Here is a 15,000-nt window from a genome sequence, read left to right as displayed (position 1 = left end):
TTCTCATCCTCTGTGTCTGCCAACACTGGGATCCGATCCCATCACTGCAGCATGCAGACAGGAGGAAGTCATGAACCCTTTGCAAACCCAATGGAGGGGCCTGCTAGGCCAGAAGACAGGCTAGTGGTGAATGTAGTGTTTAAAAGGATCTATTTCTTTAAGTGGAATCACTCCCCATATGGACTGTGTTATGCATTCATAATTCGCTGTGCGCAGTGATACTTATGTTGCATTCTGAAAGTGATGTTTCACAAGTGTTTACCTTCATGTGAGATTGTTTAATTTATTATTATGTAGTCGTTAAGACATCCATTGGTGCCTTTGGTCTCAGTTTACATCTTGCAGGCTCGTGTTTTCCATTCTAAGTAAGGATATGTGAAGATTATAGCATCTTAACGCAGGGTGTTATGGCACTTATCGGCTATACATCTGTTTCCATAACAACCATGCTAAATTTGGAGAAAGGTAAAACAATGTGTATTTGAACGAGAACATGATTGTCTTGATTGAACAAATTCTTGAAATAGTATCAGACTAAATAAACACCACTTAAGTAAAACTGGTGATCTGGGTAAGTTGAGCCCAAGGAACTGATTTCAGAAAACTGGCACTTTTAAACATGTCGCTGTACTCAGAAGATGAAGTGTATATGACTAAAATATATAAGAATGAAATGCATCTGAAACTCTCCAGAGCTTTGTAATAAGCCACTAAAATGTCTGTGCAGAACAGTCAGAAAGTTCCCAAATAGACAGCCATACACATAGGCCCCTTAGTTAGAATGTGTAGCACACAGAATCAGCACGACTCCTAAAGTGGCTGGTGGGTTGAAAGTGTGGTGGAAGCTAACAAGAGCTGCTAACGTCACTTTTAGCCCACATATCGAAGGAAACAAAACATCTCCCAACACATTTGTTCTAACATCATGTTTACAACACCGGCCTCCAGTACTTGATTTCCAAAAGGAGGGAGCACATCTCCCAAAATAATGCATGAAAACATTGTGATTTGAATAAAAAGCCCCCACTAAAGGGCTATATTTATACAGAGCCAGTGGAGGATGAAATAGCATTCACACAATTGAAGCTACTTTTTTGATGAGGACTGTGTAAGCATTCTTTAAGTGAGGGTGGTGGCAGTTTTAAAGTGTTCTATAGCTTGGATTCAATCACAGAAACTCAAAACTGAACTGAATGCATTATGCTGAATTGCTGTGAATCATGTTGACAGCAACTACAATCACAAGAGACAGCAGTTTAGGTGTGAGCCATGTGACAGTCTTTTCACGGGAAACATAACTATTATAAACAAGACAATTCAATCTTTTAACAAACCAAACATGTCGCTCTTCCTACTTGTGAATATCTTTCTTGTCTATTTCATTTGACAGGGCAGAAAATGGCCCGCCTCAAAAAGACAGAGGAATAACAAGAGCTCAAGAACAGTTGTTAGACCTTTGGAATGATTCATGCTAACAGATTTAGCAACATTGCTTTATTAAAGGTACTCAAACAGGTACTAAACTTTTTTGTTTACAGGTCAAAAAGGTACTAAACATTTTTTGTCACATACAGTAAACATCACCTCACCATCCGCTAGCTGTCTGTGCCCTGAATATACTGTATAAAAACACGGTCTCTGTGGACAGCCCAGGCTCCAAAAACGGCAACAAAACAACTTGGTCCAGCCTGGACCATAAAAACATAACAAACGAGATGCGCGTTTAGGAGAGTTTTAATTGCACGGGAGGGAGAGGGAGAGAGTAGCGAGCTGGGTCTCTGTTTCGTTTAAACCACAAAAGAAGTGACGTTACCCAACATCGCCTTTAAAAAAGAATGATGATGGCAGTAATTGTGATCTGGATCCAGCAGCACATCATCTCTACCTATGTTTCCTAACTCTCCATGGTAGATCCCCCTTTGACAACATGAGCTAAATGATAAGCCATGATATTACAGAAGTACCAAGTAGATTAATCACCTAACAGGGATGTTTCATGCGCTTTATTTTGAGCAGCAGTTGGTTGTTTAGGGTTCTCGTTCTGAATCTCGCTCCGTTTTATTTTTGTAACCACCAAAAAAAAAAAAAACCTGCCCCACACATTGGGAACCGCTGACCTAATGTAACAATTGTAAGTAGAAGAGCTTTGTCTGAAGAGGAGAGTGGTCATGTGAAAAACATGACACAAGACCTCCACAGAGCCGGCCTTACCTTTCTCTCTCTTTCAATAACGGTGATAGGCACACTGGTGGAGGGCCACTTGCTCTTGGGAGGTAAAGGCTTGTCACAATTCCACAGCACTAGGATCTGCAGGAGCAAGCCCAGAGGGTTAGTTCAATCAATCGCCAGTAGGACAGCATAAAGGTACAGCGTTTAAATAATGAACTGCAGTGGATATATTCATAAAATATGATTTCATATCTGTTAAGGCAACATTTCAAACTGTCTGACACCATTCCTTCTGACACCAGTCTCTTGGAGGCAAGTCATGATAAGGCCTTTTAACATCACACTGGTACACTAATAGAGGCCTGGAGTGAGTGAGAGAGATCTCGGAATAACAGCTGAAGAGTTTTTAATATTTCATATCTCTCTGTGTAAGTTTGATATGCCAGTGCTGCCTGCTGTAACAATACGCCAATAAATGGCAAATCTATTTGCTCTCATCCATGACTAATAACATTTAATCTCTATCTTACACTTGGAACACAAGGCTATAAAGATACAGTATTTCCCACATGGATTTAATCATTAAAAGCCAAATAAATACAACGAAATATTGCAGAAAGTTTTAAAAATTAGTGTCACTGGGTTATAAGATATCTTTGAAATAACATATTTAGCCTGGAAGCTAAATACAGGAATTCAATTTCAAAAGGATTTTACTCTGCAGCAACAAAAGTTTACTCAGTACAGTATGAGCGTTTTCAGCTATCTGCCCCCCATCTCCGTGTGAAGTTGGCTACAGGGTCTGCTGCTCCTAGCTGGGTGAACTCTCACCTGTGCACAGAACTTGGATTTGGCAACGGCAATGATGAGTTTGAGCACTGGCTGCAGCTGGGACTGGAGGGGGGTCACCACCTGCAACACTGCAGTGAACTCCAGGGACGGGCTTTTACCTGCAGGAGAACACACACACACACACCGCACCTGCCGCCTGGCGCACACGCACACCTGCACAACACACACACACACACAAGCACACACACACACGCACGCGCGCTGCAGCACACATTAACAACACACACACACACCGCAGTACGCACTGCACACACCTGCACACTGCACGCACACTGCCACTGCGCACGCGCTGCGCACACCGCGCACAACACACACACACACACAAGCACACACACACACACGCACACACACGCACACACGCACAAGCACACACACCACACACATTCACAACACACACACACACACACACACACACACACACACACACACACACACACACACTTTAACACACATGTCCCATCCCCCCAAGCTCTCGGGGTGCTGCTGCTGCTGCTCGATGCATTGCTCACTCTGCGCGCCGTGCTAAAAGCCTTCCAATCAATCTTGCAGACACGGGGTGCTGAACCGGGTCTCTCCCGTGAGCCACGCGGCTACTTTTCTATTTAAAGCGGGGCACCGCACCGGGCGGCACAACGCGGCCCTCCAGATGGTGGCAGAGCTGAGGTGGGCTGAGCTCTCCTGTCCCATCCCTCGGCTCTCCCCTCAGCAAGGCCTGGGCTTCATCATCGCATCATCTCTCTCTTCTCTCTCTCTCTCTTCTCTCTCTCTCTCTTCTCTCTCTCTCTCTGTCTCTCTCTTCTCTCTCTGTCTCTCTTCTCTCTCTCTTCTCTCTCTTCTCTCTCTCTCTCCTACCTCTTTCTCTTCCTCTCTCCTCTATTTTCTCTCTCTCTCTTTTCTACCTCTTCCTCCTCCACGCTCAATACCATCTCTCTCTCTTTCTTTCTTCATCTCTCTCTCTCTCTGTTTCTTTCTCTATTCCTCTCTCTGTTTCTTTCTCTATTCCTCCCTCTGAAAGAGCAGAAGGGTTGATTCATTGCAATAATAATAATTTAAAAACCCAACATTTCCATCAGGTTTCATTTCTGTCAAATCAGACTTGCGTTCGTTTTCACTGGGTACAGACACGTGAGAAGGACGTAATCAAAACCAAGTGGGTCGATGTTCCAATACGAGAGCAGCGAACGACAAGACTTTTCAAAAGCTACTACAGAGCCGCAGTTTTGAAAGTCCTCACAGCACTTGATGAAGTGTTCTGCTGTGTCCCTCAGAAATCTCCCCCATTTGTGCTGGCCATCTTGAGAACCGTTCAAAGGCCCCTTTGAAACCTCCATTATGTAACCAGCACAGAGAGTCACAACTTGCAGAAGAGGAAACTATGGCCAAGGAGCACACAGCTTGTAATCAAGGCCCACATTTTCCTCCCTCTGACATTTTCCCACTCAAACATTCTCTAAGAACAGAAATAAATGGGGGAAGAAGATGGGGGGAGATTCAGGGCATCTGGAGGTGAAGCTATTAATTCCTCCATAGGTATTTTTCCTTTGCATCCTTCACCATGCTGGGCATCTGGAGGTGAAGCTATTAATTCCTCCATAGGTATTTTTCCTTTGCATCCTTCACCATACCATCAGAGTTGTCGAACGCTACCTTCTCTCAAAACAGCAGTGGCCTACACCGTCGCCTCAGTGTGGTCTTGGGTGAGCTGGGGACGTGTGAGCTGCATGGGGAGGGTGGACTGTAGGCCACTGAGCAGACCGTGAGGTTAATGCACACTTCGGAGGAGAGGCGGATGAAAAGGCAGGGTGGGGGAGTGGAGACGCGGCCGGCCCTTAACTCACAGCGGAGCTCATTAATATTGACAGCAGTGGCAGGAAACGGCCGGCTCGCATGATCGAAGGAGGGGGCAGCCCACGCCACTGTGCCAGCAGACTGTGGCAGCCGAGCTCAGCAAATGAAGCAATTTGGAGTGTGTGTGTGTGTGTGTGTGTGTGTGTCTGTATGTCTGTATGTATCCATTTGCGCTTTTCTCTCTCTCTCTCTCTCTCTCTCTGTGTGTGTGTGTGTGTGTGTGTATCTCTCTCTCTCTCTCTCTCTCTCTCTCTCTCTCTCTGCATGAGAGAGGAGAGGTGTGTGTGAGTGAGTGCTTGAGAGTGAGTGTGAGTAAAACAAAGACAGTAATACAGAAAGAAAGACTCTGAGAGTCCAAGAACTGAGGAGAAATTTGACTTCAATTCAGCAGATACTATATCCATGGGGAAAGCACAGTAATGTCCACAAAGGCATTTTCATATAAGGAGACAGTTCTGGTCACGTGAAGCACGGCCGACAGGTCCAGCGCAGAGCAGTTTAACAAGATGGACAATGTCATGTTGAAAACCAGTGCACTGACATCTCATTAATCTCCTTTAAGACCAAAGTCAATCCGTTCATTAAACAGCTGGAGGCTAAATGATAAATAATTTGAGATTTCTCCCTTTCTCTCTCTCTCTCTCTCCCTCCATCATTCACAGGGGTCTGATAACACAGTCTATGAGAGTTCCTCAACACCACTTCAAAGACCTAGAGTGCAAGTTAACTTAAGTAAAAAAACACCCCAAAGTGAACAAATCTACCATGATGTATCTTTTTTACCTCCAAAATTAACTGTCTTGCATATAGTTCATTTGAATTTAAATAAATTTACTCAAATATCAAAATAGAGGTTGACTCTCTAAAATAATGTTCTGTGAAAGCCATGGACAACCCTGTCAGGTTAAATGAAATACATCTGAAAATATGGAAGTTTGAAATAATTATTTTCATTATCTGTCATCATAATTATGATATGTGGCTGCCTCAAGGGTTCATCATTAATTAATTACACTCTAATGGGTTTCCACCATTTCATTTACAACTGCAGTTTCCTAAAGCTAGAAAGAGATTCAGTGCCTATAAAAAGCATTCACCCCCTCAGATATTTTCCCTTGTATTGCCTTTATAAATGGAATGGAATCAAGGTCAATATAATTTGTCTTTTTTGACAAACATTTACAAAAAAAATCCCTCTCTTGAATGTCAAAGTGAAAACAGATTTCTACAAAGAATACCGCCCATCTTAAAGTAGCTGACCTAAATAAACAGTGAATGTGTATAGTGTATAATAATATAAAGACACCTGTGTCTGAAAGGTCCAGTCACTGGGTAATCAGTATTCCTGGCTACAATTTCACCATGAAGACAAAAGAGCACTCTAGTCTAAGCAACTCAAAGAAAAGGTTACTGATAGACATAAGTGAGGGGATGGATACAAAAACATTTCAAGTCACCGAACATCCCCTAAAGTTCCGTGAAATCCATCATTAAGGACATGAGAAATATGGCAAAATTCTAAATCTCCCTAGAGCAGGCTGTCCCTACAAACTGAGTGACCTGAGTTAAATCTTCAGACTGTCCCTACAAACTGAGTGACCTGAGTTAAATCTTCAGACTGTCCCTACAAACTGAGTGAACTGAGTTAAATCTTCAGACTGTCCCTACAAACTGAATGACCTGAGTTAAATCTTCAGGCTGTCCCTACAAACTGAGTGAACTGAGTTAAATCTTCAGGCTGTCCCTACAAACTGAGTGACCTGAGTTACATCTTCAGGCTGTCCCTACAAACTGAGTGACCTGAGTTAAATCTTCAGGCTGTCCCTACAAACTGAGTGACCTGAGTTACATCTTCACCAGCTGGGAGATGGAAGAAACTCTGCATATAACAACTATATTGCCCAGATTCTTCGCCAGTCAAAAGCTCTGTGGGCGAGTGGCAAAGCTTGTATTAAATCTCTAAAGTTCACCCAAAGACATGTGGGAGACTCCAAGGTCAAATGGAAGAAGGTTCTTCGGTCTGGTGAGACCAAATTTGAGCATTTAGACCATCAGACTAGATACTATGTTTGGCAGACACCAAACACTGCACATCACCACAAACACACCATCCCTACTTAGATAGATAGATGGATAGATAGATAGATAGATAGATAGATAGATAGATAGATAGATAGATAGATAGATACTTTATTGATTCCCAGGACTTTGAAGCCTGGTGGTGGCAGCATCATGCTGTGGGGATGCTTCTCGAAACCAGGCACTGGGAGGCTTGGGGGCAGCCGTGGCGTACTGGTTAGCGCTTCGGGCTTATAACCGGAGGGTTGCCGCCGGTTCGAACCCCGGCCAGTAGGCACGGCTGAAGTGCCCTTGAGGAAGGCACCTAACCCTTCACTGCTCCCCGAGTGCCGCTGTTGTTGCAGGCAGCTCACTGCGCCGGGATTAGTGTGTGCTGAGTGTGTTTCACTAATTCACGGATTGGGATAAATGCAGAGACCTAATTTCCCTCACGGGATCAAAAGACTATATATACTTAAAAGTCAATTAATTCAAATTTAATTCAACAAAATATATGGAAATCCTGGAGGACAATCTGATTCAGTCTGCAAGAGAACTACAACTTAAGAGAAGCAAGACAATGAGCCGAAGCATACAGCGAAATCTACACAGAAATAGTTTAAAGACAAGGTGAATGTTCTTGTGTGTCCAAGACCTCAATTCAATAGAGAGTTTGTGGCTGGATTTGAAAAGTGTTGTCCACAGACCCAATCCCTGTGTACCTGTAACTTGACAGAACTTCGGCAGTTTTACAAAGAAAAATGGAATAAAATTGCAATATCCAGATGTGCAAGCCTAAACTGAGACCTATCCACACAGACTCCATGTTGTAATCGCTGCCAAAGGTGCATCTACTAAATACTGACTTAAAGGGGGTAAATATTTACATGTATGCAATCATTTATTTTGCCATATATATTTTTAATTAATTAACATTACTTTATAGACATCTGGTTTCACTTTGACATAAAAATCCTTGTCAAAAATCCAAATGATATTGACCATGATTCCATTTATAAAATCAATATCCTAGCGGTGAATACTTCATAGGCACTGTATGTATAAACTGTTGACCAACACTCGACAGTCTGTTTTTCATTTACATTCTTTTCATCTAAATTCACATTTTGCTCTTGAAAAATCATGGATTCAAGATTCTCATTAGCCTTGTTATGTGGGCCCAACCTGGTGCTAGAACTTAGTTCCTAGAGTTTACATTATACTGGGCTAGCTTTAACAAGAAGCTCACTAGTTCAGCTTCTTGTAGCCTACAACTTTCGTTGGCCCTATAACAGTTAGCTTGTTTACAGTTGATTCCATTGTTGCGAAGCCTGCTAGGCTCAACCAGAGAATGTCTAATAAGGGGAGAACTGCCACTCTCGGGAAACTTTCGGTTTCTGGACTGGTTGCAGTTCCTTTTCTGGTTCCACATGAGGGCACTCACGAATAAGTGCAGAATTAATGGAGGTCTATGGAGCTGTAACCCTCAAATCCACTTTTGAATGTTGCATGCGAAAGAGGGGACAGAGAAAATACACACCGCTGAGTATTATATTTTTTGAGTCACTTATTTGTTCTAAAAAGCCTTTCAAATGCGTCAATGATGTCATTCATTAGCAGAAAGCTAGTGTGTTGTGGGCAACAACGACCCAACCTGTAAGAAATCGAAAGGACGTAAGTACTCTTCATTCAACTTTTGACCTATAATCCATAGTGAGCTTGCAGAAACCACAATCAAATCTTCGATTTTTCAACGACAACCTGGTGAAAGAGCCGTCTAGCTCCATAGACCCCCATTGTTTTTGCACTTATTCGTGATCGCCCCTAGCGGAACTGCAACAGATTGCAGGTACAATGGAGTTAATAGGGAGTGATCCGGCTCTCCGTAAACGGACTCTGGCTCAACCGTTGTCCTACTATCGTTGTTATAGTTACCATTCATAAGCATTGATATGGAACGGCGATTAAACTTTTTTTTACCAGATCTACTTCATAGGTGTCCCATTATTCAGAATTAAAAGCCACCCCGCCAGCCAATCAGAAAAGAGTATTTCTTCTCTCCGGGTGATGAAATAATATATGTCGCCCTAGCAACAAGTCCAGCTCAACTGCCAGGACCACAAGACCAAGCCCTGGTGCCTATGTAGGTATCATCTCTGCTAGTGTAACCTGCGTTGTGTTGAACCTGCGTGATTCAGCCCTGCACACGCCCGGATTCGAACCCGCGAACAGCAGCACCTCGGATCGGGAGGCGAGCGCGCTAACAATTGAGCCAATAGTCCAGGCTACTGGCTAATAAAGTATTTTGTCATCCCTATTGAACACTGTCTGGAAATGTGATTGTTTTCCAACAGCAGAGTTACACCTGTACACCCAGCACTATATTAGTGTGGGCCTTCCCCACAGCACATTAGTTATGCACATTTAGTCAGAGAACTACTGTAAAAGGTCTTTTCCAGTTTCCATACTGTTCCTCTGGATTTGTTCAAAGATCTGCATCTCTCTTAGCCTGACGAGCCAGACCCACATTAAAATGTAGGGTCTGGGCACTCTAGATTCGCTGTGCTCAGTCCGGTAGGGATAATGGGTTGTCTTTCAAATTCCCTCTGCCGCTAATAGGACAGTGCTGAGTCTTATCGCGTTTTCCCACCAGCGGAGCTAGTTGGCTAGTTCAAACTTTTGCCAACTTAAAACAAGCTTAACTCGTGTCACACGGTTGGCCAACAGCAACATCCATCTTCTTTGTTTTCAAGTAGCAGGGAATTCAAGCCAAACCGTTGCAACTCTGCCATTAATCATTATGTTAAGCCCGCCTTGACTCTATACACGATTTGATTGGCCTGATAGAAGTTTAATTTTTCGAGCTCACAAGCCAACGGAGAGTTGCTAGACTAGCCCTGGAAGCAAATGTAATTTGCTGCCGCTAGGGTGCGTCTAGATTTCTAGGCTACATCTCTCTCTCTCTCCCTCTCTCTCTCTCCCTCTCTCTCTCCCCTGTCTCTCTATCTACCTCTATCTTTGTCTACATCTGTGTCTGTCTCTGTCTTGAATAGCAATGTCTATGTATAGCCGTCTATCACTTATGCTAGTGTCAGTGGCGGTGATGCAGCAGTGTGCATGAGTGGTATGTGTTGTGTGGAGGGCCGGGCCCACTGCTATAGTAATGGATGTGATGTGTGAACGGAGGTCTCAGAGGTTAGTGTCATTAGAAAGATGGCCGCTGATTCTGCACGCGCCGCTGACTGTTTATCAAGGACTAACCAAGCATAACGCAGAGTGATTCTTTGTTTGATGGAACTTGATCAGAAGCGATGTCTGTCTTAAAAGGGCTGGATGTTGGTGTTGAGAATAAATGAGATGAATAAAGATGGGCTGTGTTAATGAACTGTAACATGAATTTATCAACATGTTTGAAGATCATACTCATTGCCTCATTGCTAAATTCTGATTGACTTTCCACCTTGAGACCTTCATATTGTACACATCCCGAAGACTATCTGTGGTATCATGTTTAAAACATGGCAATAACATCATCAGCAGATTCAACATGAAGTAATAGAATTATGCCATATAAAAGATGGTAAGCAAGCTGTTTCCACCCTTTCATTAATCTGTTATTAACAAGCAAAATACTATATTATGTTGAGATAATTCCACTGCATTACATTAACAGAGCAAAATAGGGTAATCTGATGAACGTACCATCTACTATTAAATTACACCGCAGCGCACTTAATAAACATGTAGTTGGATTTGCATTCAACTCACCCAGCATGGAGTAGTAGAAGGGGAAAACTGAAGGGTCTGTGGAGAACTGTGGCAGTGCGTACAGAGCGCCAGGCAGAGCATTCCACATCAGCCTACTTCTTGATATGTGGGAATGGATCCGCTCCCGGATTATCTGTTGTAAATAAAACAGCACGTAAACAAACAAACAAAAAAACATGAATATATTGTTGATAGGATTCTCACTTTTTCAGTTTATTTCACAAGTCCTCCATTGAAAGTATTCTTGCATGCTGGTGTGGACACTCCAAAATCCCAAATTCAGAGTGGGTGCATGCACATGGCACTTATCTTTAGGCCAGGTGCAGGACAAAGTAAACGATAAGATAAAACAAAAGAGAACGCCCACACACCGGAGTAGCTAACCGAAAACAGCAACGTTTCAACCCAACAGGGTCTTCTTCAGGCAAAATGAATCTCTCACTCCAAAATCACCCACAAAAATAAATTGGGGAAACATCTTTAAACCTGTGGGACAATGATGGGGGAGCAGGTTGACCAGTACCATCTGTATCTGACCGTGCTGACCCATGCTGACCCGGAAGGTAGACAAGGTCTGGACAGACAGAACCCATCCACTTTCAGTGGAGGTTCAGCCACTCCCGTCTGGTCAGAGATACAGACTCCTTAGTATTAGATCCAACTGGGCAACAAACTCATTTATTCCCATGGCAATAACTCACTTGAAGAATGTGTTCACTTGTTTATTTTTTATTTGTAAGGGAAGAGCAATATATTCACTTTGACTTTATTTTATGAATTGATGTGCTTAAACGCCTGTGGCATGAGTAACAGTGCTATAGATGTTTGGATGTATGTGTGTTGTGTAATGATGTGTTTTAAGGTGCCTGTGCTTAACCCAATTTGCCTGTCGGGGACATTTAAAGTTTCATACAGTAAGTCATAAACAAATCAAGTAAACAAATTACACAGTTGAACAAACAACAACTGACTAGGTTGTGTTGAGCCAGGATAAACAATGCAGTATACCACCTTTGTGTGAAACCGAATGTGTACATACATCTTGTTAAGGCAAGATATATGTAATCATTGGGAGGCCAAATACTCTACACACACACCCCAAATGTAGGAGCCATGGATATTACATTTATATTTACATTTGTGTCCAGTAAGCATCCTACAAGCTAAAGTCAGGGATTTTAATTTAATATTCCGCTATTTTGGCAACATGGGGGCTTTGATGGGTTGTGAGATTTTATATATCTACTTTCAAAAGTACTATATCAGTATGGCCATATTATTATTATATACAGGCTGTACCTGTCTTCTCACAACAGAACATATCATTTAAAAGCAGTCAGCCATGAATAAAGCCCAGTATGCACATTTGTGGGATTCTATCCAAGAAGACACTGGAGAGGTCCTAAAATAGAACAGCTGCCCCGTTCCTGTTCTTGGCTGTTGGCTCTTGGCTCCAAAGACAGAAGCCTCCATATGGACACTTCCCTCTTTCTGTCAGTCTTCCTCTCTCCCTCCATCTCTCTCTCCCTCCATCTCTCTCTCCCTCCGTTCTTTCTCTCCCTCCATCTCTCTCTCCCTCCGTTTCTCTCTCCCTCCATCTCTCTCTCCCTCCATCTCTCTCTCCTCCGTTCTTTCTCTCCCTCCATCTCTCTCTCCCTCCATCTCTCTCTCTCCGTTCTTTCTCTCCCTCCATCTCTCTCTCCCTCCATCTCTCTCTCTCTCCGTTCTTTCTCTCCCTCCATCTTTCTCTCCCTCCATCTCTCTCTCCCTCCATCTCTCTCTCTCTCTCTCCTCTCCCTCCATCTTTCTCTCCCTCCATCTCTCTCTCCCTCCATCTCTCTCTCCCTCCATCTCTCTCTCTCTCTGTTCTTTCTCTCCCTCCGTTCTTTCTCTCCCTCCATCTTTCTCTCCCTCCATCTCTCTCTCCCTCCATCTCTCTCTCCCTCCATCTCTCTCTCCCTCCGTTCTTTCTCTCCCTCCATCTTTCTCTCCCTCCATCTCTCTCTCCCTCCATCTCTCTCTCCCTCCATCTCTCTCTCTCTCCGTTCTTTCTCTCCCTCCATCTTTCTCTCCCTCCATCTCTCTCTCCCTCCATCTCTCTCTCCCTCCCTTTTGCCTTTTTCCCCCTCCTGCTGCTTACAGAGTCCTACCTCTTCCAGGTTTCTTTCATAGACAGGGGGCTGCTGGTCTTAATTAAGATCATTGAGGGAGACTAATTAGCGAACACACCTCATTTATAGCTGCCCCCTGCCTTCCCTTGAGTTTACCACACATATGTGGAGTTCATTTGCGCTCCTAAAGTTGTTTCCAGGGCCGAAAAAGAAGAATGATTTATGACCTGGCGATGCAGCTGGTTTGGGAGAGACAGACTCCACAATACAGTGTTTTCAGAGAGTGCATCATAGCATTGTGTTTGAGTTTTTTGTTTTTCCAGCAGAGTGATTGTACCTGAGCCAGTTTCGACAAAACAAGCACCCCTCCCACCTTGGAAAAACAAAACAAAAAAACAAACAAACAAACATCAATCCTTCCAATATCATCAAGCAACCAAGCAAGCACATAAACATAAACAAAGCTGAACTTGTGGTCCCCCTGTGTGCGCAGAGAACACTGAGGCGAGAGCTGCCGTTTGCTGACTTCCTCTCAGCACAGAATTGCCTGGCACTTACCCACAAGCCAGCTAACCCTCAAAGGAGACGGCCTGACCACTCGCTGGGCCGCGCACAATGCCTCATTTCCTCCATTTCGTCCGTCTACAGGTACCAGCGAGCGCTTAACACGTCGGGACAAAGGAGTGGGGCGGTGGGGGGTAGGTGGCGGGGGTGGGGGTAGGTGGCGGGGGTGGAGCTGGCTTTGTTGGCTCTCTGCAAGGCGCACCTGGTGATATGGAGCCCAGACGACCCGAGAGAAACAACCTCTCTCCCTGCTACGCCACGTCTCCAGGCATTATGAGGTGTGAAGTCTACGGAGGTATTTCAACCAATATTCCTCTCTGTACATCAGATGCTCTCTCCCTCTCTCTCTCTCTGCATCTTGTTTTTTCTATTAAGCATCATCCATCTGTCTCTCTGTGCCTCCTGCTTTTTTTCCCCCTCCAGTTTCTTCATCATCATCTTCATCATCATGTATGGGGAACGTTTCCACTGTGTCACAGGAAAATTAACTGACTAGTTGTTGTTGGGCAGAAAACAACTAATGCAAGGCTGCAACAATGTTTTGAATTGAAAACGATGAAATAAATCATATCAGGAAATATGACATGACCATGGCGCTGTTCAAAAACAAGGTGGCTGGAGTTGAGGTTATATGGCAAACAAACCCACTTCCTGGTGGCTAAGAGAACGTCCTTTGTTCAGTATACATTTCCCGGAGGTTAATAAACTGAATGCATAAAACACTCACATTCAAAACACTTTAACATTCACTGCTAAAATCTACCCTTCAAAATCTGTGGAGACCATGCCAACCATTGTAGCCCACTTTTGGACTAACACCGAGTCCACAACTGAAGCGCTCTGTTTGTGACGTGTGAAAGTTTTAGAAAAGACAGGTCTATTTTTTTCAAATGCACGCGCCGCTACCACATCTGGTATTCGGTCCCATTGATTACAATGGGAGAATTGTTGCAGCAGACCCTGCGTGAGCGGAACACCACTGTGACGTGCCCAGCGTTGCGTCCCTGTAGGCTAACTGTAGAATTCAGCATCCTTCTTGCTGACACAAAGAGCCAAAAGGAGCCGTCCGTGAGATAGGAGCCCTAGAATGGCCCTCACTGTTCCCTCAACAGTGTTCGGGATTTAGACCTAATTATTGCTCTAACTACTTCAATTGCAGCCTCAAAAGGCTAAATGAAGTATAAAATGTGTATTTACACGGCTGAGATTTCTCTGGCCTTTGTGTCACAACCCCTCACATCCACGCACACTGTATAAAACTCAGTTCTATCTGAGCTCAGTAAAGCAGTCCCTGATTTAAAGCCGTGGGAGCCCTGAACCGTGCGAGCCGTTAACCTGACCTGTCACAACAGCACATCCATCAGCGTCCATCGACATTCATCGGCGCGCCAAGAGCGCCGGTTAAACAGTTTCCATGCCGATGCTAATTGCCTCGGACCAAAAATGAATCATTATCAATAACACAGACAGGAGGAGGTCAATCAAGGGCGGCCTTATTGGCTCCGCAGTATGGAAATGATTCATACCGTGCCAAAGTTCTCTCACACACAGCCTCGGCCCCTGCTCGACTATTGAGCTCGAGCCTTTTGCTCAGAGAGAGATGTGCGTCGACACAAAAAGTTCTCCAAGT

The 15,000-nt window shown here is 44.0% G+C and overlaps 1 protein-coding gene across 1 annotated transcript in view; it reads right to left on the bottom strand.

Moving 5' to 3' along the window:
* The window catches only part of LOC125299611 (exostosin-1), a 249,295-nt gene that overhangs the window by 25,534 nt on the left and 208,761 nt on the right, over positions 1-15,000 (bottom strand). The window contains exons 6-8 of the mRNA XM_048250942.1: positions 10,696-10,828; positions 3,001-3,119; positions 2,212-2,307 (exon numbers count right to left, since the gene is read on the bottom strand). Of these exons, the coding sequence (XP_048106899.1) occupies positions 2,212-2,307; positions 3,001-3,119; positions 10,696-10,828 (348 nt within the window). The remainder of the gene's footprint in view (positions 1-2,211; positions 2,308-3,000; positions 3,120-10,695; positions 10,829-15,000) is intronic.

This window comes from Alosa alosa, chromosome 8 (genome assembly GCF_017589495.1).
Source record: "Alosa alosa isolate M-15738 ecotype Scorff River chromosome 8, AALO_Geno_1.1, whole genome shotgun sequence".
Lineage (NCBI taxonomy): Eukaryota > Metazoa > Chordata > Actinopteri > Clupeiformes > Clupeidae > Alosa > Alosa alosa.
Note: the sequence above shows the minus strand (reverse complement) of the source record. Positions and strands in the feature narration are given on the sequence as shown.